The sequence below is a fragment of the Euleptes europaea genome, chromosome 6 (assembly GCF_029931775.1).
Source record: "Euleptes europaea isolate rEulEur1 chromosome 6, rEulEur1.hap1, whole genome shotgun sequence".
NCBI lineage: Eukaryota > Metazoa > Chordata > Lepidosauria > Squamata > Sphaerodactylidae > Euleptes > Euleptes europaea.
In genome coordinates this window covers 101,798,127-101,821,498 of record NC_079317.1, presented here as the reverse complement: position 1 = coordinate 101,821,498, position 23,372 = coordinate 101,798,127, and the positions used below count along the sequence as shown (strand labels likewise).

General features: G+C 42.0%; 1 protein-coding gene across 1 annotated transcript in view; it reads left to right on the top strand.

Moving 5' to 3' along the window:
* The window catches only part of COL18A1 (collagen type XVIII alpha 1 chain), a 112,362-nt gene that overhangs the window by 25,510 nt on the left and 63,480 nt on the right, over nt 1–23,372 (top strand). Inside the window, exons 2-4 of the mRNA XM_056850994.1 lie at nt 5,066–5,610; nt 16,884–16,967; nt 18,015–18,074. Of these exons, the coding sequence (XP_056706972.1) occupies nt 5,066–5,610; nt 16,884–16,967; nt 18,015–18,074 (689 nt within the window). The remainder of the gene's footprint in view (nt 1–5,065; nt 5,611–16,883; nt 16,968–18,014; nt 18,075–23,372) is intronic.

The following is a 23,372-nucleotide window of genomic DNA, read 5'->3' as shown; positions in this document are numbered from 1 at the left end:
GGTGATGAATTAAGCCCCCTTGTGCCAGCTGCAAATGCCTCCCCCCCCCGCATCTTCATGAATCAAACAGCCTGTTATAAATCTGTTGGTCCGCCCTCTATAAAAGTCAAATGTGTGCAAATGCACTGGGACAATTGGTAGGTACCTGGCACCTTAAAAATGATTGACATGATGTTTAGTTTGATGACAATGATGTAGAGCAGGGGTATTGAACTCATTTGTTATGAGGGCTGGATAGGACATGGATGTCACTTTGTTGGGCTGGGCCATGTGTACCATAAAATTTAATGCCAGGTACCGTAGATACAAACTTTATAGAAGACACAGGCAAGGCCAATTAACGATATTATTTACTTAAAATACAAACATGCTTGCCAGCCCAGATGGGAGTGGAGGGGGTGGCTGCCTTGGCTGCCTCATGGGCTGGATAAGAGCTCTCAAGGGGTCAGATCTGGCCTGCGGGCCTCTTATGTTATTATTTATTAGATTTCTACCTTGCTTTTTATCCCAGCCTCGGCACCCCTGTGTTTGACACTCCTGTGTAAAAAAACCTTTTTAAAAGCATACGTATATTTAAGATGGTGGGTTTTGCATTGACTCACAATGTGTCCTGAACTATGCCTTGACACCCCCCCCCCCACAAATCTGTCTGATATAGACAGTTCATACACTGAGCACATGATATGAGCAGCTTTAAAAGAAAAGCTTGCGTCATGAGTTGGAGAATGCGTTTAAGTACTACTAGTAATCTAATTACAATGCAGATAGCTGCCTAGAAAGTATAGGGACAACAGAACACTTCAGCTGTCTTGTCTTTAATATTTTTTGATGAAGCATGTCTAGCTCCAAGTTTTTCTGACCCTCTGGACAAGGTAATGCCATCACTGATTCCCTGTTGGTAAATCTGCATACAAAATTGTGAATGGTGCACATATATTCAAATGTACACGTTTCTTGGTAATCAACAAATGACCTGGAGCTATCAAATCTGCCATGTTCATTGCAGAGAAACCCAACCATTTAAATGCCTTGCAGGTGAAATGGGCCCTAAGTATTTCCTTGTTTTTCCAAGAGATTCTTGCACCTGAACTTTGAATTATGAAGATATCCATCCTGTTTCCCAAAGTATAACACTGTATAGTCAGGAGTAGGGCCTTTTTGGTTACAGCAACACACATTTGGAATGCCCTCCCTTTGGATGCTCATTTAGGACCAGATTTGTTCCCTTCCAGTGTCCAGTAAATATTTTCTGTTCTTCCAGTCTTTTGGTTGAACTGGTTCTCTCTATGTTCTGGTTTTGGTTATCCTCTGCTTTTTTGTCAGTGCTGCTGCTTTGGTGTTTTTTTTAGCTTGTTTGGTGTTTTTTTAGCTTGCATTTAGCTGTTTGTATTTGCATTTGATTCTTGTTTGTATAGTTTTGTTTCATTGGATAGTTTTTCTAGTACTGTGATTTTGATGGGTTTTTTCCCCATCCAGTTTTTGGTTGAGTAGGCACAATAGAAATTTTTAAAATTAATATTTATTTAAATTAATATTTATTTATTTGATTTGTATCCTGTCCCTCCATGACCAAGGTAATAAACACCAAAGCAAGTCCAGCTGTTTGGAATGAAATATGTCGGTTAATGTTTACGTACCATTTTGGCTAATGATAAGTGAAAAATGGTTTGCTAGACTACACATAAGAATTAATTTCCCTCTATGTAGTTATTTTTAAGAAGTGGCTATACAGACTGTATACTGTATTTCTCAATATTTAACTTTATATTCTTAGCCCAGCATCCCCTTGCCTTGTTTTAACTGGTTCTAGCTGCTTGTATGCTTTGTTCCCTGCCCATGCTGCATTTCAGCATTTTGCTTTTAGTTTTAATTGGTTTTCATATGATTGCACTGTGTAACTGTAGGACACATAATTTAAATTAAAAATAATTAAGATCGCATTTCAGGGTAACTAAAATACGTTCGCTGAACTAGTGCATCTGTTCTGTTGTACTGCTCTGTGTCCTGTAATATGATTAGCAGTCCATGGATTTTCATTTAGTTCAGTTCTATAGGTTTTTTCCCCCTGCAGTCAGTCAGGAACTCTGCTTTTTCAATATTCCCAGTTTCATGGAGACTACGACACATGAACCTCCTTCCAGTGAATGTACATCTGTTGGGGGCAGAGCTTGCAACTTCAATGGCCCTGTCCTGCTCTGCATTTCTGCCCGAAGCTCATTCAGTCTCCACAAATACGTCGTGTGAAATGGCAACTCATAGAGCACAGAGGTAGGATGCACACACCCGCTCAACAGGGAGAAAGTTGCCTGGAGAGGTTGCTACAGATGAATCTCCTTCTCGTGAACGCACATCTGTTGAGGGCAGAGCTGACCACTGCAGTGCCCTGCCCTGCCCTGCATTTCTTCCCGTGGCTCAGTCTCCACAAATATGTAGTGCGAAATGGCTACTCGTAGAGTTCAAAGGTGGGATGCACACACCCGCTTAACAGGGAGAACATTGTCTTCGGAATTAGGCCTTGGTCTGCATGCAGACAGCATCTTCCACTATGGCTGTTTGCTTAAGTAAACATAATTGGTCAAATACCCCAAAGAAGAAGAGCCAAGCTGTGTGTTTTCTTTCGGCATCACTAGCCCTTTGGGGCTGTGCCCTCTCGTGGATCAGCAGTTAATAACACTCGGGTTCTGTATTGTTTCCAGCTGTTAGGCATGCTGAATCAAGAAGGGCCTAAAGTTTCACTTTCTCAGGCAATTTACTGAGCTGTGTGATGGTAATCTATAAAATGTCTTATAATTTGCTGGAACATAATGGGCCATTTCATCCTGTCAAATGCCTTATCCTATATCTCTAGACATAATATCTGCCATTGATTGTGTGGAATTTGGGAGAGGAATTAGACATACAGTTCTCTTGGAGCTACGGAAATACAGAGGATGATGTGTATGTAAAGCTGGAATCCGGCCCCTCATTTCATAGAGGCCCTTTAGAATCCATTGCCTTGTAAACAGGAGAGGTGAGTGAGGGGGACTGCCGCTGTCTCCATCTGTAGCTGTTTTCCCATCAGCTATGGCTGAGCCCCTCCTTTTCATAGCAGGCTAGTTTGAGGAACAAGTTCCCATTTGTAGAAGATTTACAAAAAGATCCCATTTGTGGAAATTCTAGATTTGTATTGGTTTTCTTTTGAATTTATGGTCTGGGAACTAGAAGAAGGAAGTGAGAAGAATTTGTCATAGTGGTGTATTTCAAAACAAGGGAAGTCATAGGGCGAAAACGCATGGTCGCTTTAGCCTCTTTTATTCCCTGTTCCAGCCAGGATTCTGCCAGGATCGAACGCACATTGGGCGAAACGCATGGCTGAAAGAGGGAATAAAGGAGGCGAAAGCAACCGTGCGTTTTCGCCCATAGTGACAAAAACACATCAGTGAGTGGACGTGATCTCTTATTTTCAGTTTCTCCTTTTTTGTTTCCTCAAGCTGTCCAGATTTACTACTTTGATTTTGAGGAGCAAGAGAGATAACTGGTGATATTGCTGTAATCCACCCTGAGCCCAAAGGATAAAGTGGAACATAATGAACAATAAATAGTTCATAACTGTAAATAAAGCTGTTTCCAAATATCCAGTGATAACATATACCTACATGTAGGATCAGCTGCAAATATTTTAGACTAAAGCTTATTCAACCACTGTTATTGTCCTGCTATCAAGGAAAGGGGTATGATGAATTTGTCCTCCAGTCCTCTGCTTGTGCAGGAATGTGTATCAGTAGGAAAGAGGCATTATTAATCATTTGCAAGTTTTGTCATTAGCATACCTTCACAGCAGAGAAAAGCACAATGCCCATAAATGTTGTGCTCCTTCTGCATAAAGCCACCCTTGTTTTGCTTTCCATTTCCTGTGCCTGTTCAGCATCTCTTTGCCTATTTAGACACTTTCAGAATTGCAATACTGGACTGACCATTAGTTGTGTGCTTTGTGCTTTGGCTTTGCTCTACTGGAAGACTTTATAATGCTTTAATGAGTTGTCAGGAGGATTATCAAAGATAGCTCAACCATTCCTTTGTTATAACATCCCCCCCCCCAAAAAAAGTTACTTATCTCAGTTTCACTTACTCAAATAGAGCAAATATTGAACATCCCTTCCAAGTCACTGGACATTTGAAAGCACCGTAACTGTTAATAAAACCAGATTTATTGTATAAAACAGTCTGTATGATTGTTTTTCCATATATTCCTTTACAGGTCACCAAATATTTTTAGAATTAAACTATTAAATAGGTAGTCACGTAAAATGGTTGAGGTTATCAGGAAGGAGGGTACTATGAGTAGATTTTTTTCCTTGGGAGATATTCAAGATAAGAAGACTTGAGCTGCAGAGTTATGAGCTTATTGAACCGTAGTATAATTTATTGTTGTACTTGACCAGTATAACTTATTGAATTGTATTTGAGACTCCCTCTTCACAAGTGGGTAGCTTTGGTACGAAGGGTCACTCTCTGTGCGCAGTGGGTATTCAGTTAGCAGCTGAGTTTGTAACTGAAATCATAGCTGTGTTACATATAGGCCATATATACTTCATCCTGTTAGCAAAATGTACATGTTGTAAATATATGGAGGGCTGAGCTTCTGATTTATTAGTCCATTCCAATACTGGGGAAAATGTATTAGACTGGTCAGGAAACGGCAGTGGGGAGGGTGAAGGGAAGGAGATGAGATGGCTCTTTCTGCCTCTTGTATTTGCGTAGGTCTGCTGACAGAAGAGGGAAGAGAGGGTGATTTTGTCCATATGGGTCCTACAATCCTGGAAATAAACTTTCCTGGGATTGGAGATAGGTGCTGGGGGCAGGGAGGCATGAAAAAGATATGTGATCCTTCTGGCTGCGCTCTCTGGATCCAACCTATATTAAGTAATTAGTGAAAATATATTCAGCCAAAAAACAGTGATCAGAGATTTGGGCTACATCCTTTTTTACATTGTAATTATTGGAACTTTCTACTGTATGAATATGTTCCACATTGTACAGAGTTGTCTTGCTTGGATCTGAAATGCCTGTTTTCTTCTCTTAACAGAAAATTTCAGCACAGAAGTTGGTCTCTTAGAGCTGATTGGGGATCCCCCACCAGAACAGATAACCAAAATATATGGCCCCGACAACAGTCCTGGCTATGTGTTTGGACTGGATGCCAACACTGGCCAAGTGGCCCGTTACCACCTCCCCAGCCCTTTTTACAGAGACTTCTCATTGCTGTTCCACATTCAGCCCACATCAGACAAGGCAGGTGTGCTTTTTGCCATCACAGATGCTTCCCAGTCGATCATCTATGTTGGCGTGAAACTTTCAGAGGTGAAGGATGGGAAGCAGCAGATAATCTTCTACTACACAGAGCCTGGCTCTCAGAACTCCTATGCTGCCGCCACATTCACGGTGCCCTCCCTTGTCAATCAGTGGACTCGCTTTGCCATCAGTGTCGAGGAGGAAGAGGTGGTTCTGTACATGGACTGTGAGGAATTTGAGCGAGTCCGTTTTGAGCGCTCTCCTGATGAGATGGAGCTGGAAGAAGGCTCTGGGCTTTTTGTGGCCCAAGCTGGAGGAGCTGATCCAGACAAATACCAGGTGAGCACTGCTAAACCCAAGGGATAATTTCTAAAGAAATATAGTAGATGGATGTATTTTTGCTGTGAATATATATATTAAAAAGCGTAAACAAATTATCCAGCTGTGCTGGAATCAGAACCACAAGAAAATGGAGACCAGAACAAAAATAACCATTGATGTGACTTGGACCTGCGCAGTTTTCACTATGCAATCTTCTCCTTAGCCTTGTATTTCGGCTGATGCCTTCTCTGCTTTTCTGTTACCATACACAGTTATTGTTGGTGAGAATGAGGGCCCCACAGGGAACTGCAAATTCAGGGTACAGGAATAGTGGGTATCTTTCGGTGACTCAAATTACTGTAACTTGGCCAAAGGTCTCTTGGGCATGAAGGTGGGTGGGGGGAGCTGTAGCACATGTAAATAAGTAGTGAATGTCTGTTATACTGAGATGAGAAACCCTTAATGTGCTTATTCTGTGGTTGATTTACAGTTTAGGCGCTAACCAGGACAAGGTGGAAAAAACGTCTGGTCCAATAGGAGCTGTTAACTTGCATGTGTTTCCTTACATAGTCCTCTAGTAGTGGCATGGTGTGTGAGGTATACAACCATGAGTAGCCAGTCTTGTCTCCGGCCTTGGGCTGTTCCAGCAGCCCACTGTCTCCATTGGAGATGAAGTAGCTCAGCAGTGCTGCAGAATATAGGTCAGTTTGTACAAGCTGAAATATCCATACTTTAATTCATTTTTAAAAATTTAATCTGGTATGCGTGTTAATTATGTATATGTATCCCATGTGCAGAAAGCTATTGTGATGTTCTCTTTTTAATTATTTGGTATTGTGAGGAGCCAGCCAAGGGATATCGCCAGTGCTTTTGCGTGACAGTGGTAACTTTTCTGTTTCGTCTTTGGAGGCTCTTTTTCTTTGTAGACACTTTTGAAAATGAATCTAATTCTTCATTCCGTGTTATCATCCAATGTGAAAAAAGCGAAGTGGAAGTAATTAGCATTTTTCATCAGCAAGCTCATTTCCAGACACTGGGGTAATTTGTCAGTCTAGTGACCCCTGTGATTAAGACTGGGCATCCCCACTGAGATCAAACCCGTTGCTGCATTCCTCTGTTGGGGGGCTCAGGAAAGGCAAAAATATTCTGATGCTGATACCTCCTGACAAAGCACGGACTGTCTCTCTGCCTGCAACTGAGGTGTTTATGAGTGCTTTATCAGCTATACATGCAAATTCTGCAGCTAGCAGAGACATACAAGGAACAGGGAATATTCAACACTAGTACCAGGTGACTGAACTAGTATTGATGGGACTCAAAGAAGCCTAGCGCAGACATAGTACTGGCCAGGAGCTACATTTCCTTAGCAATTATTATGTAGATCTGATATAAAGCTGAAAAACAGAAAAGAGTTGCCAACGTGAGCAAGCGTGGTTTTGAAATATGTGTTAATGCTGGCTTGATTCAAAGAACAAACACAGACAGCAAATTTTGTTTTTGCCCCATTGGTGGATTAGTCAGATTGCAGCTCAACCTCTTATGATGTTCCAGGAATACTGCCTGTGGATGTGAAAGCAGATTCCAGATGAAGAAACATTTCACATAATAACAAGTACAGTGATTTGACTTAGGGTCATGAAGAGGATTAAAGTAGTCAGAGGCCCAAACTGGGCCAGAATGGAAAACACAAAAGATGTCTTGATCCTTTTTCTACTGCACACATGTCTTTGTATATAGGATTTAAAAGAAGATGGTGACTCATTTTACTGTTGGGGATGTTTATCCCTTGAGACATCAGTCTGAAGGGGTTGTTTGTAAATTGTAGAGTTGGTGCAAATCGAGTATTTTGAGAATGCATATTACAGGATTGTTTATTTTTATCCCCCTTCATCCTTTGATGCACCTACAGTGGCTACACTTCGCAAACTACAGTTCTTAACTACATGTATAGTGCAAGATTTGTTTTAGGGGCTGTTTTCAGACTATGTGTTAACCAGGAAATGCTTGGCATTGCAGTTTCCTTGCCAACTTTCCCCCTGTGGACATGTGCCAATTGAAGCGCCCAGTTAATCTGGAATGAGGCAAAATGTACATTGGTCATTTAGTCCTGGGCTATTTACAATCAGCATGCATTGGCACTGAAAATGCTCAGTTTAATTAAAGCATCTCCTATAGGAGTTGTTAAAGTTGCTTTTAATTCTAGAAGACAAGCTTTGGTTCAACATTGTTGTTGATGGTGCGAGAATGACTTGCATCGGGATCCTAAGTATTTAACTTAGAGACCCACCTCAGATTGTTGCAGTAATACCAGGGTAACCTGTTCTGTGATAATGCCCTGAGTCACAGTTGTTAGTACTATGTCTTTTAGCGGTGTTGAAGAACACATTCAGAATACCACAAGGGTCTATTCTAAATTTGTGTAGGATACCAGTGAAACCAGAGGAGTGTGGGCAGTTTCAGATTCAGATTTATTATTCATGCAGCATAAGCCAGTAAAACACATGTATCATTTATACAAAAGGTAAAAAAAAATACCAGTTCAACTAAAACATTCCTTATTAAAATTTCCAAATAATTTATAATAGACTAAAATTGACCAAATTGTGATTTAATCTGATTGCAGTTCCCCAACATTAGGGGACGAACTTTATATGCTATTGCAGAAAATTTGGCTACCTGTTTTGCCATCTGGGCATTCCCTTCCCAGAGGAGACTCTTAATTCTCCCTTCATCTGAGCTGATTGTGATTTGGCTGAGCAGGGGAATGATTAGCTAACAATGAGCTTCCTCATAGTAGGAGCACCTGAGCAAAACATGCTCTATAGACTCCAATTCCCCGGATTTATAAGGGCACATCCATTCTGTTATTAAGAACATAAGAAAGGCCCTGCTGGATCAGACCAAGGCCCATCAAGTCCAGCAGTCTGTTCACACAGTGGCCAACCAGGATATTGGAAGCTTCTTAAATCTGCCTTATAAAATCACCAAAGATAAGGCGGAGCAGCTCGCTAGCAGCTCCTTTTCTTCTCCAGCTCTATGAATGATAGATACTCTGCTGGCGCTTGAATATATCTATTTCTGACAGGAGCCAAAAAAGCTGGTGTGCCTATCTGGAATCCTGTGCAGCCAGAGGTTATGGGATTATGGGATATTCTTTTGAAGTGAAATCCTAAAGACGCTTTTCTTGGAGTAAGCCCTTTTGAATAACATGGGACATCCTTGTGTGTAGACCTGCTTAGAACTGCACCCTTAATTTCTAGCAGGCAGAAGAGCCCCGACAATTGTACTACTTCTGGGGTGGCAGGTGCCAGCCACAGAAATCAGTAGAGGTTACAGATGTCCAGCACAGTTAGTTGTTACCTTTGGAAGACTCTTCCGAAGCATTTAATTGCTGGTACAAGAAGTCTTGGTGTCTGGCTTAGATTGCCAGTGTCCCATTAGAGCTGTGAACCCTGGGCTGCTGTTGATGCAATCCCCTTCTCAAATTGACCAGTAATCATGTATATTTTAGTTTGGCCTGTCTTTTGGACTTTCAGGAAATATTTTGTTGGATTTCAGATGTATACAGTAGCTGTTAGGGATAAATAAATGCTAAGGACGAGTGGATTATCCTGAGGAATACAAATAAATATTAGCATCGGAACTAGGCTAATGGAGGAGAATTGTTTAGAGGATGCTATGTGTAAATAACTTAATACAAACATACCATCATCTTACTTTAAAGGGTGGGGGGATCAGGACATTAAAAGTGGTCATTGCCTGCTTTTTAAGGCCAGGGATTTGAAAAGAAACGGGAAACTGGAGTATTTCCACACAGACAATTTGCTCTGCTCTGCACTCTCAACAACAACGGGTTTTCTGGGATCTTCCACGTAACCTTGTCGTGCGGTCAGCCCCCTTGCAGGTTTCTCTTATCTCCCAGCACGTTTTCCTCATACCTGCTTTGGTAGATCTTTCTTGAAAGGCTGTAGGCAAAGTGTGTTATGGATGGGGAAGGGTGGCTTTATGGCTCTCCCCACCTACACAGGTACCGTTTTCTGTGTCTCACCTCATGCCTCCTGTTCCCCTACCCCTGCCAATGGAAGGGTTTTTTGCCCTTGTTTACTGAAGCCAGGCGGGTGGGGGGTCTGCCTGCCCTGGCCTCCCTCTTCTTCTCTTGTCCCCTGTGCCTGACTCCCAATGACTCAGGGAGCAAAAGGAGAAAATTTGTGGGATCCCAGCAGAACAGATGGGGAGAGAAAGCAAGTGCCATGGAAGAGGGAAGCCAGGGAGAGAGGAGAGAGGGGTGGGTGTTTGGGGTGTGTGTGTGGCAGAGTCTTAAGAAATTTGTCCTAACACTGAGGCCTTCTTGGAGAGGCAGGAAGAATAATTGTTTGCTGGCCAGCCGTCCGGCCTCTCCTACAGCCTGGCTTTGGTGGGCAGCTGCAGTGACTGGGTGCTTCTCCCTCACCATTTGCCACTGGGAAGTCCTCCAGAAGGAGCACATATAGGGCAGCAGCCTAGCTAGTAGCCCCCGTAGTTGCTATGTCCCTCTAGCACAGTGTTTCCGAACCTGTGGGTCGGGACACAAAAGTTAATCACAATTCCTCTAAACGTAGGTTGCGGGCCAGCCCTCCCTAATGGCTGCCCCTGCCCTTTCCGTGGCTCTTTTCTGTATTTTGGAAATGGAGATCAGACCCTGTCACACATAGCTGGTATTTTTTTCTCCCACGGCATATACATGCTGATCAAGTAAAACATGTCCTGATGGTTACTGAAGTGAGTTTCTTAGAATCTTAGGGGGATTGGAGGGAGTACTGAAGAAGGAGAGGGTGGTCAAAAGCTGGAATATGACCTGTGTGTGCAAAGGCTGCGTATGTCAGAATGCCAATTGATTGAGGTTCATAGTGGGGGCAGCTGCATCCTTTGTGCAATGTTTGTTGGTTTCTCAAAAACATCTGGTTAACCACTGGAGAAAATGGAATGCTGAACTAGATGGGTACCAAGGTCATACTTTGCCTAGGGTGCCAAAAAACCCTTGGGCCAGCCCTGGGTGGCCTGCCATACCAAGTATATTTGGACTTGTGGGTCACCATACCAAAAAAGTTGGGACACTATAGTGACAAAGCAAGTACCAGGTTTTTTTTAAAGCAAAAACCCCTCCATCAGCATGGGGGAGGCAGAATGGGGGGCACAAGGGGAGACCCAGGGAAAAAATTATCTCCCCCAAGTGGACGATCTGTTGCTGCTGCATTCGTAGTGGCAGTGTGTCACCATCAGAGATTCTTCTCCATGTGGATACAGCTGGTCACGATCAGATACTCGCTTGCAGGCTAGAAAGTTCACGGGTTTCAAAGAAGACTTTGGTTTAGGCACAAATTTCAAATGTAATTGGCCTAAGACTGAGTCAACACTGTGCGTGCATTTCATAAAAACACTTCAGCTCCTCCCAAGTGCACCTCCATCCTTACTTGGGCAGTATAGTGTGTGTGTGTGTGTGTCTGTGAAGCAAGGAGAGGATGTTCTGTTTAGAGTAAGAGCAAAAAAGCATTGGCCTCAGTGTGATTTGGCTTCATGGTATCATTGCATAGCCAAATCTGATCAGTTGGGTTTGCCTCAGGAAGAAGCACATGCTATTCTTTCTTAAAACGGAGCCTATGTAGAAAGTATTTGACATGTGTCTATACGTTACTAAAGAAAAGCCCGGAGACTGACTTACAAACATCCAGCCCATCCTTACCTACTCTCTCCTAAGAACTAGGAGCCCTTCAAGAACTTTGTCTGAATCTGCCCATTTTAGGCCATGCATCTTGCAGCCACTGACCTGCTCTTGCCTGTCTCCGTTTTCCCATTCTCCTACCTTGGGAGCATGAGCTGGTCCAGGGAGGTTTACTGTAAGAGATGAGATACCTAAATCCTGCTCCTGAACAAACAGTCTTGACAGATTTCCAAGGGCAAGAACTCAAAACACAAAACATCTGGCAGGAGCTTATGAATGTTTGGGAAGGGATGCTTGAGGGGCAGAGATGTGGGTGTGGTGAGTGGATTCTTAATGCTTTGTCAAAAAGCTGCAGTGAACAAGAGGGAAGGAGAAATGGAAGCTGGATATATTAACATTTATGACCTTTTCAGAGTATAAATGTCATTCATGCTCAAGACAAGCCAGGTTTACACATGGCTGCTTTTTAAAGTTGCTCAGCTGCCACAACATGACATGTTTGTGTGCACAGTGCCTCATCGCGTTTCCCCCACATCGCGGCAGTTCTTAAAGGATGTTTGTGGTCTACTAGTGAAATTCACCTGATGCTCTAGAAGTGTCCCAATGTGCAGGAATGGCTCTCCATGTAATAATTACAGTCTCATCATAGTTGCCAAAATGGCTTTGTTCCTACAAATTATGGTTCACGGAAGTGGCTGGGAGCCAAACCCACACATTATGGTTTTCTGTGGTTCACATCTGGGTACCCTAGATAGGAACTGAATTCCCAAGCACGCATGGGCCCAATCTGGATCAAGACAGTGAGGTTCAGGAAGAAGGGGCTTCTGCATTCACCCCACACACTATTTTTCCAATCTGAAACAAGCCCAGGAGGGTGCTATTTGGGGGGCTGTTGGGGCGCGGCGAGTGCAGTGACAGGTTACATGTGCAGTCCCCTGACCGGGAAAATAACACCATCTGGGCTGGTTAGGTCAGGAAAAATAGTATGGAGGTGGCAGTGGGGGGACCCTTCTCTGTGTATGCTATGACAGTAATCCAGATCAGGCCCAAAATTACTTGGAAACGAAGTTCCCAACAGCTGATGTGTGACTGACTGAAAGAAAATCAGGTTGAGGAACCCGGACAAAACCTGTGGAAAACTGTAACGGGTGACTTGACCCTGAACTGAACTATTTAGCTATTAATGCAAGGCTGTTTCCCTCATGGTCACCCCACCGACTGCTTCAGGGCTTCCTTTTGATTATGCCTGCCTTTCCTGACCGCCAGAGGTTGCCTCGCTCTCACTGTGCATTTCCACGCATTTTGCCCGTGTTTTCCAGATGCTGTTTTAGCCAGAATCTGAAAAACGTGGGCAAAACGCGTGGGGAGTGTGAGGCAACCACTGACAGTCAGGAAAGGCATGCATAATCAAAAGGAAGCCCTGAAGCAGTTGGCAGGGGGGACCGCAGGGAAACAGCCCAGCGTAAATGGCCTTTGTGTGGACCTTTACTGAGGTTTACATTTTGGTCTTTCCGGTTCAAATCAAAGCATTGTTTACTAGACAGTTGGGTTTCTCATTTCCTAAGTTTGTGTATTTGAATAAACTATCATCCAGAGTCATCAGCTGCTTGCTTCATTAGCGGGATGTGTGTGTGTTCGAGAGAGAGATTGTATCTCTTACATTACAAATTATAAAAGGAATGCATAATTCAGAAAACTTCCAACCTGGAAGGCATGGAAACAGCTGGCAAGTTAAAGAAGAGTCATTATTTGTTTATTGTTTTAAATTTTTTATTATTTTCTATAATATTACACTGAAATATTTCAACAATTAAAAAAATTCTTTAACAATTTGAAAGGAGCAAATAATATTGTTGATAATATATTATAACTTTAAATAAACAAATATTGACCTCCCCTTCACCCCCTCCATCTAATAATAAATTGTATTCTCTTTTGCATAACAGTACTAATCCCGACATTATTTTATACAGTAAAATATAATCACTTCATTTAATATCACTTAGGCTATAATTGTATTTCATTAAAACATGTACTTCGTTATCACAAATTGAGTCGTTATTTGTTAAGATACAGCTTACATGCTGGCAAAGATTCAGAATTTCTATGAAGTCCCCGTTTCAGTCATTATCAAAGAGGCACTGATGGGCTGGTGGTGGAGATTCTGGTGCTGTGTAAAGGTCTGTTTGCAGAGAAATGCTCACACGATCCTAAGCAAGAGATTCTGAGGAATATTTAGCATTGATTTGTAATTGATGCAAGACCAGTCCATCTAATATATATTAGAAGTGTTGGCTGTTTGCATGCATTAGTTAATACAGAAATAACTGACAGTTATGGGGCTCAAGGTACTGATTATTACCTACAAAGCCCTTGACAGCCATGGACCCACTTATCTGCAGGACCACTGCTCCCACAATGCTACACCATGACATGGTTGCTAAATTGTTTTGTTTTATTCAAAGCAGACTGATGTTGTAAGTGGGGAAGTTACCTTGTTTGGTGGGGGGGCTGTGGCAAATGACAGGATGATGGCTTCTGTTTACATGCACCCTCTGCTATGCTAAACCTGTGGGCACCTGCTCTGGAATAGCTCTGAAGGGCAGTTGCATACGCAAAATGTTGGTTAAAAATGTTATCGAGTCCTTCTCTGTGATTTGTGTCAGTGATCCCCATTAAATTGGCTCGGTCGGCACTCAAGAGCAGGAATGCTCTCCCCTGCCAGCTTCCAAGGGGGAGCTTGCTGTCTGATAGTCATGCTGTGTGCTTGGCTTCCAAACTGTTAACCCTTACCCATGGTAAGGATTCAGCTAGCAGATTACTTGTATAGTGTTTGAAGCAGTGTATACTCCCATCCCTAGTTCTTTAGCACTGCCGTTGCTCAAATGTGCTTCCTGTGTGTTTAACAAGAATGAAGTTTGATTGTTTTGAAATTACAAAATCTAGATGGGTTCACACCCAACTCTTTGTTGAAAGATGGATGCCATACGCACTACTACACTAGTGCCCCTATTTGATTCAGAGCACAATGTGTGCCCCAAAGGAAAGAGTAAACAAAGTTTTCAGTGTTAAATGTGCAGGCAGAGCAATTAGATGACTCCAGCACGTGAGCCAGTAGTCACCCTACAATGAAAAGGCCAGTCACCAGGATCGCTGTGCAGCCTGATCTTGGGATAAGAGTTTCTGAACAATTCCACTTATGGGCATTGGTCAGATCAGATGGCATTTATTTGTTTCAGAGGAAAACCAGTCTCAGCTCCTTGGGTTTTGATTTATGATTCTGATAAACCAAATGTGGGCACCATGAGAGGCCGTGTAAGTTTGCACTGTGGATTCAGTACTGCCATTCCTGTCACATAAACAGTTCCTACAGTTGTTTGGAAGTAGAAATTAGCCAGACCTGAATGTTTATGAAAATGTAATCACGTCTCTTATAAATCAGACTGTAAAGGAGTGAAATTGTTTTATGGGCTGACTTTAATCTCTGGTATGTCAGGACATAAATGCTTTGTACTGACCCTGCCTACAGCTGCACCTGCTCACTATTCCAAAGCATGGTGTTTTGGGGCTGATAAGGCTAGCTGGCATCCAAGTGTGGGACTACTACAAGAAATGTCCCTTCATTTGTCCGTATTGCATTGCAGAAATTGTTCACAGCTCTGGTAACTTGGATGGCTGTGTGGTTACTATGCAGAAAATAAATGATTATTATACAAAATCCTTACATAATTGATACTGCTTTCTTGCAGTAGTTCTTCCCACTACTATCATCACACCCTTGTTTCTAGTTTATTGTACAGTCAGGGGAAAGGTGCCATCTGAACAAACCTTAACATACCACAATTTTGGTCAAGCAGGTGTAGTGACTTCTGCTATGAACCTTCATCATAGTTTGAATGGGGTCATCAAAATGATAGACTGAATCTCTGTAGCAGCGTTAGGCACATATAGCCTTAATATATATATATATTCTTGCAATGTATGTTAATTAAAGTTAATCTGCCAGGAGACTGGCAAGTATAATGATATCATGCTTTAGCTTCATTGCAGGCTAGCAGTTAAACAGAAGCATAATGATTCAGGCGCTCAGCCAAAGCGACCTTCGCTAAACATTAGATAAGAACGAAAAATTCTGCAGTGGAGGCAATCTGAATTCATTGGGATGCCTTATTCTATGTACATCAAGCATCCTTTTTGTGCCTTTCTCACCATATTATAATCAGTTAGCTTGACATTAAAGATCTGATTATCTGTCTGTGTATATCTATATCAGAAAAGCTTGCTAAGAAACCTTCCTGATAGATTTGAAGGATAAATTTTGTTTTGGGATAGTTTCAGACCCTTAAAGAAATGTAATGTATAGATTGTGATGCATAACCACAGATTAAGATTCCCATGGAAAAAGGTATATAAGAGGCTGAAAATTGTAAAACGTTGGAGGTCTTTTATCAGACTTCCCCAGATGGTGTGTTGGTATGTATAGAAACTTTGTTCTGTGAATGTTATGATCTGTGTACTCTGTGCAAATCATGTAAACTAGTCTGTTGTGGCTTTGCCTAATATTCTGTTATACTCTTCTTATTCTTTGAGACTCGCTTTTAATATTTCTGAAGTTAGCAATAAAAAGAATCAATAAGATTCAATAAGATTGCCTCTTTACTTTGGGTAACTATTTCTACGGAGGAACCATACCTTCCAGCAAGGTATACATCCTATAGATCTAGTCACTGACAACAGTAACTAAGCTTCTTCAGCTCGTTAAAAGAACTGCACAAACAATTCAAATAAGTGTTGTCGAAGACTTTCACAGTCAGAGTTCATTGGTTCTTGTAGGTTATCCGGGCTGTGTAACCATGGTCTTGGTATTTTCTTTCCTGGTGTTTCACCCGCAGCTGTGGCAGGCATCTTCAGAGGAGTAACACTGAAGGACAGTCCTCTGAAGATGCCTGCCACAGCTGCGGGCGAAACATCAGGAAAGAAAATACCAAGACCACGGACACACAGCCCGGATAATTTACAAGAACCAATTCAAATAAGATTCTGTTCTTTTATAGCATGCTGCCGACACTGCTTCTAGTGGAAGGTTGCCATTTTCACTGTAAGGGCTTACCCAGAGGTCCTGGCACCCAGTTCTTGTGTGCTTGTAGTGATTGGAAATACTGAGCCAGTGTACATAACTGGCCAGAACTCCTCTGCCTGGAACTAGAGTCGAAGAACCTGCAGCAAGACAAGGTGATCACTGCATTAGCTCCTCCAACACAGCTATTTTGCTCTTCACACGACATAGTAAAGTTTTGATCAGTGTTGTCTCTGGTTCCAGATCACAGGCAAGTTTTTTTAAAAACATAATAATTAAATGTGATGAATTGATGCTGTTAGGAGGATTTTCTGAAGTATGTCTCTGCCAATGAATACATGAGCCAGATCATCTGTATGGGAAATAAATATTGGCTTCAAGCCAACTGGGAAATGTAATCAACTGTTAGCTACAGGCCTGAGGCTTCATTCAGAAGGCTATCCCGCAGCATGGGAGTGGTGCTTTCTGCTTCCCGGAGGCTGAAGACTAATCTTGTGCATGATTATGGCTTTGCAGGGTGTAATCGCAGAACTGAAAGTGAAAGGAGATCCTCGGGCAGCTGACGTCCAGTGTGAGGAAGAGGAGGACGATTCTGATATGGTGAGTCTCTCGATTCAGCTTTTGAACAAACAAACATTATTAAGCCATTTTAAGACGTCAAACCAATCATCCATCTCTTTCTACTCAAGATGCTGAGGATTAAACCTTAGATTGTTTGTATGTTAAGTAAAAGGTAAAGGTAAAGGTCCCCTGTGCAATCACCGGGTCATTCCTGACCCATGGGGTGACGTCACATCTTGACGTTTCCTAGGCAGACTTTGTTTACGGGGTGGTTTGCCAGTGCCTTCCCCAGTCATCTTCCCTTTACCCCCAGCAAGCTGGGTACTCATTTTACCGACCTCAGAACGATGGAAGGCTGAGTCAACCTTGAGCCGGCTACCTGAAACCAACTTCCGTCGGGATCGAACTCAGGTCGTGAGCAGAGCTTGGACTGCAGTACTGTAGCTTACCACTCTGCGCCACGGGGCTCTGTGTTAAGTACCATTAAACTTTGCGTTTCCTAATAGTTTGAAGTTTGGGATTTTCCCAGAATGTAGCTTTCTGGGACACATTTTTTTTAAACAATTTTTTAAAAAAGTAAAAAGAACTAAATAGAGTGAAAAATGGAAAACAAGAAAGAGAAAATAATATACATAGAGACAAAAATGTAACAACAGTGGTGGCAACCTACACATAGGTTTCTATGAAAGGTTTCAAAATATCTAAAAATAAGTCCATATGCAGCTGTCACCTATATACCATGCATTCAAATATTGATATAGTTCTAAGGTCCTCAATCCACTGATTTACTGGCGGTGGGCATTTATCTTTTGAAAGTTAAAATATGAGTCTTTTAGCTGTAGTAAGGCATGGAGGGTTCATTTTTGGTGACCATCGGTTAGCCTCCAAAAGATGGGCAGATAGTTTACAAGCACATAAGCTTCCTCAAAAAATCAGTGAATGTTCTAATTCTTGGAACAGGTATATCCCGGAGTTTGTTCGCAGGGAAATAGCTAATCAAACCAAATGTGTTAATCTAATGAGTGCAAGCAGCCATCACTGTCTTGACCTACTTCTCCTCCTCCTTTCTTTTTGATTTTTTTTTAGATGTCTGGAGATGGTGGAAGTGGGGCTGAAGAAAAACCACAGACATCAGAAAAGGAAAAGGTGCGTCCATGTGTGTCAGTTGTATGCATTGCTTCCAACAGTGAAATGCAAGTGATTAATAGTGGCAGATGAGAACTGATAGATATTTTCCCTCCCTGTTGATGAAAAGCTGCCCATCTTGTTTGTCCTTTTGTAGCTTGAAACTGCATCTGATACTGTGTGTTGTGACAGTGTATAGTGGGGATTGGATGTAAGAGGTGCTTTGAATTCCCACTGATGCTCAACCCCAGTCCCTGGGAATTTCAAGGTTATCGGTTCAACCTGCCTTGCAGCAGAGGTTGTGAGAATAAAATGAGAAAAACACAGCACTTATGATGCTGAAATGGTGCTATAGAAACTGAAAAAGAATTCACAAGTTTCTATTCAAAGCAGTTTAGTATCTGACTTTTTGTTGTTGCTAAAAAATGTATAGGCCACATTTCCCCACATAGTGAGGCCAAAGTGGTTTACGTAAGTGTGCTTAGGTGCATACATACCAATTAAAATGCAAACACATGAAACAATATTACTATTATAAACAGCAGCCTGAAGACAGATCTGATACTATAGTCAGCTGTAGCCACAAGCCTCCTGGAATAATAGGCATTCCATACTCTCCTGAATGTAGATAAGGAGAGGACAGATTTTATCTCCATTGGTAGCCTGTTGGAGCAAGGACTAAAAATGCTATGGAGCACACCTCTACAGGAAGAGAGAACTCTTTAAGAATTACATAGGGTAGTCTGTTTTGGCAAAATTAAACAGGAGACTCTAAAGGAAACCACGGCCCTCAGTTTGCAAGACCTGAGCAAGACTGTTAATGATAGGATGTTTTGGAGGACATCAGTTCATAGGGTTGCTATGTGTATGAAGCTACTTGATGCAGGACGGAGTTCACCATGCATTTAATTTTTGGATTGCAGGATAAAAAAGTGTGAGACATGAGAGGGATAATTGCAAGACAAAATGACCGTGTGTTGACAACCACAGGCTAACAAAATTTATTCCAGTTTAAGCATTTATGAGTCACAGCTCACTTCAACAGATGTATGAAGGAATGCACTTACAAGTGCCTCGGTTAGTTTGGGTTGGTCCCTGGGAAGTTGGAAAACCCTGCCGACATCCCAAGTCTCTGCTTGCCAATGCTACCCCTTTCCCTCACAAGCTGGATATCACCTAGAATCAGAGTTGGAAGGGACCACAAGGGCCATCAAGTCCAACCCCCTGCACAATGCAGGAAATTCACAACTACCTCCCCCCTCCACACACACACACTCCACACCCCTAGTGACCAGAAGATGGCCAAGCAACACTGAGACGGAGTTGCACATATTATTCTGGACCTGTGTTGCTGTTCAGAGGCTCTGCCTAGTTGCCATGTCTCCTGCTTTACTTCTACAGGCTAGAACAGGCCAGATATATCTGTCCCTGGGTATAGGCTTAGTCCTGCATGGCTAAAGCCTCCCTGGTCAAAAGCTGTAAGATAAAAATAAGGTGGAAGAGAGCTTCTTCTCTAAGTCCAGATAATTTATCATCTCCCCTTGGGAGGGTCTCGTTCCCCCCTTCCCCAGGAAGATATTACTTTCCAGCAATTTGGCTGTCCCTCTTGTTTGTCCCTTTAGGTGGGACATTCTAGCAAGGTGTGAGATGGTAAACCATTGTCCTGCAATCTTGATGGTTCAATCACCAGCCCCCTTCTTCCTGCCAGCTACAAGTTTGCAGCTGGGTTCCAATGCATAAATAGATTTATGGTTGATATATTGAGTAAATTCTAGGGTGGAGGGCATTTCTCCTCAAGATGTGTGAAGCATACATCCAGTAGAGAGATACGCTTATACTTAAAGCTACAATAAATATACATGTATTTGCTTACTAGATATATACCTCATGCAAGTAATAAGCTCTGGCTCATGAAAACCAAAGCAGTTTACAACAGTAAAAAATATCAAATGAATGAACCAACCAACCAACAAAACAACAAACTACCTCTTGGGCCATTCCTGGATTGAATTGCTAGCTCATCTGAAGGAACAGGCTATGAACCATGGACTGAGAGTCGGGTGCCAGGATCCTTTGGCTTGTGCCTTTCAGTTGCATGGAAAGCTTGCACCTCTGGCCACACCCAATCTTTACACCTGCAACGAAAGGGAAAAGCAAACACTATGCAAGATGTTACCACTGACAAAGTTGGTCCTAAGTCACAGTGAGCTATGACTCACAAAAGTTCATATTGAAGTAAATGTTGTTAGTCTTTAGGTTGACACAGACTAACACGGCCACTTCTTTGCAAATATGTTCCTCTCAATCTTTCCCTCCATGTTGCAGATCTTTTGTCCATGCTTTTGTCCATTCTAACAGGAAGGGACAAGGAAACACTTAGCGAGATGTCACAATATATGATCTGCAGCACAGTCTCAGTGAGTGGTGGGTTGAACAGTCCTCAGTTGTTTAGGCTTTTATAAATGATAGCCAGCATTCTGAATCAAGCTGATAAAGTAGCAACCAATTTTAGAAAAGGATTGGTGTAGTACAGTTCTGTAAAGTTTGTCCTAATCAAAATTGGCTTGTGGCATTTTTTCATCAGCCACAACTTTTGAAAAGTCTTCAACTACAGTGCAATGTAGTAATTTATCAGTGAGATGTGAATGAAGTTGGCAGTCTTCTTGATTTTGAAGAAGGGGTGCTGTTGGCATATCATGCATGTACTGTATGTATGTTGTATGTATGCATATGGTTGTTGTTGCTGCTTGTAAAATGCAAGGATCAGCAATGCATTGTACATTTTAGTTATCGGAAGGAAGAATTTTTTTCATATCCAAGAGTCCAAAGGCGGTTCGCCAATTATCATCTCTGCACCAGATGTCAGTGCGCACTGCAGCCTGGAAACTTGCCTCTCTGTGGTAGAAAACTGAGATTTTAATCCAAACAATGTGTTTGGGCTTAGAATTGTTATATTACGAGGTTGATTCAGGGCAATAAGGCTTTGAAGCAGCTGGTCAAACTGGACTCCTTGTTCCCTACTAATGAACATTGGCTGCTTGTTGGGTTTTGGCTGCATTCTCTCTGTTCAACTAGGTATCCCTGACTGCTTTCAGTGATGCATCACCTAATTCCAGACTGTTGACTTTTTTCTTCAGATGACCTCTCTGTCTGATCAGCTGATTTGGATGCCTTTACTGGCCATCGTTAATGATCTGTGTGCTTAGATTTGTTTTTTAGAGCCATCCCAGCAGTAGGTGGAATAAGCAGGAATTTTATTGCTAGTGAGACACCAATAAAATGGCATGAATATCTAGGCATAGGGCAAACCTGTTCAGATTCTTTGTGTGTGGGTGTGTATGTGAGAGACAGAGAAATGGCCTTTAAGGCCCTCAGACCTACGAAGGCTGATGCATATCATTCTTTTTCTCTCTCTGCTGAAAGATTTGATCTCTTCAAATATTAAATGATCTAAAATCTTTGAACTTGGAAAATTTTCTCATTCTTAACCTAAAATGTCTAACCCTTGTCTGCAAAAACAAAACAGGGAATATAATGTTTATGTCTTCTTCCTTTTTAAAATATTAACAGTAGCTTTTACCTCTTTGTTAGGAAAGCGAGCATCGTATATTGGTTAAAGTGCTGAGCTATGCCTAAAAAGGCAGAGGGTTTAAACAGACGAGATATGTCTGTCTCTTCATAAAAGGCAGCTTGTGCAATCTCGCTTTGCTTTGGGGATGCACATGAAAGGGTCAGGAGGTGTGACCTTTCAACCTTCACTAAATTCCACTGTCTGAAACTGGCTACCCTGCTCTGCTATTAGCATTTTAAAGGGTAAAAATATATCCTTTAAAAACATTTCTTCTCACCTTCTCGGCGGGGAGAGAACAGGATATAAATATAATAAATAATAATAATATAAAATACTAATAGAGGAACAGGTTTAGAATAGCAAAACAGAGAGGAAATTGAAGGCTTAAACCCCTCACTCTTCTTTGTATCTAGGTAAACTTCGTTTCAGGAACAAACCCAAAAAACATGATCTTTGTCTCATCTGTAACAAATAACAAATAGACAAACACATTTCCTATGGCTGCACTAGAAATGTATCTTTTTCATTAGTAATACTTTTAATACTGATTTTTTTCACTTAACTGTAAGTGATCGTGACACAGTTTACATGACTGCTTCAGGTTTGGGGAGGTTTTTTTACTTAAGAAAGATGGAGTTAACTCAATACAATCTTCCTTTTTTTATGGATGCATGCTGCCATGGAGCAAATTTCACAAATTAATTTTCTTCTGTTGTTTTTTTGTCTCTGCTTGTCATCAGCTCCAGTGGCTGAGGATTTTTGAAATAATGTGCATGCCTTGCTTTTTGGCACTGTATTCTATTTGAACATCAGGGGTAAGGATGTTTTACAACTGTGTGAGATCACTAACATTTGCCTCCCCGAGTAAAGCCTTCCCAATTAAGCAGTTGTATTTTGCCACATACTGGTAACATATGCATTGGAAGTAGTTCTTTCTGTTCTCTGGTCTAAGCTTTTTATAGTGTATTTCTCCAAGTCCTTTACCTAAAACAGTATCAGGGTCTCTGAAATGTAATGTCACCTCCATGTTCACCTTCCTCTTTGTAAAAAGGTATATTCAAGAGTCACCACTATTATGTCCACAATCACAGACCAAATGGTGAATGGGGTCTCCAAGCTTTGTTCTGTTTCCTCTCAAAAATTAGACAACTTTGAGAGCCTGCCCTCCTGTCTTTTCTTAACTGCTTGCTTTTGAGAAAAGTGTCACCCTCTCTCAGCAAGAGACAGAGTGGAATTATGTTGGCAGAACAACCACTACATTGCAGCTAGGCAATGACAGCCTTCCCACGACTTGGTTTTCCCAAGTATGCTTTTACGCTTCCTGAAACAAGACCAGATTTTGTGATGCATATGGAATCCGGTGTCCATTTTAATGTTACAGCAATGAACACAGGGGCTTGTGTCATGAATGAGCGGTAGGCTGGTGTTCATGTGTGTTCTTCAAGTTCTCTGGAATAAATCAGTCTCCTCTAGCTGTTAGCTGCCTTCCTCAGGGAAAAATATAGAATCATAGCATCGTAGAGTTGGAAGGGACCCCCAGGGTCATCTAGTCCAACCCCCTGCACAATGCAGGAAATTCACAACTACCACCCCCCCACACCTAGTGACCAGAAGATGGCCAAGATGCCCTCCCTCTCATCATCTGCCTAAGGTCACAGAATCAGCATTGCTGACAGATGGCCATCTAACCTCTTCTTAAAAACCTCCAGGGAAGGAGCGCTTACCACCTCCCGAGGAAGCCTGTTCCA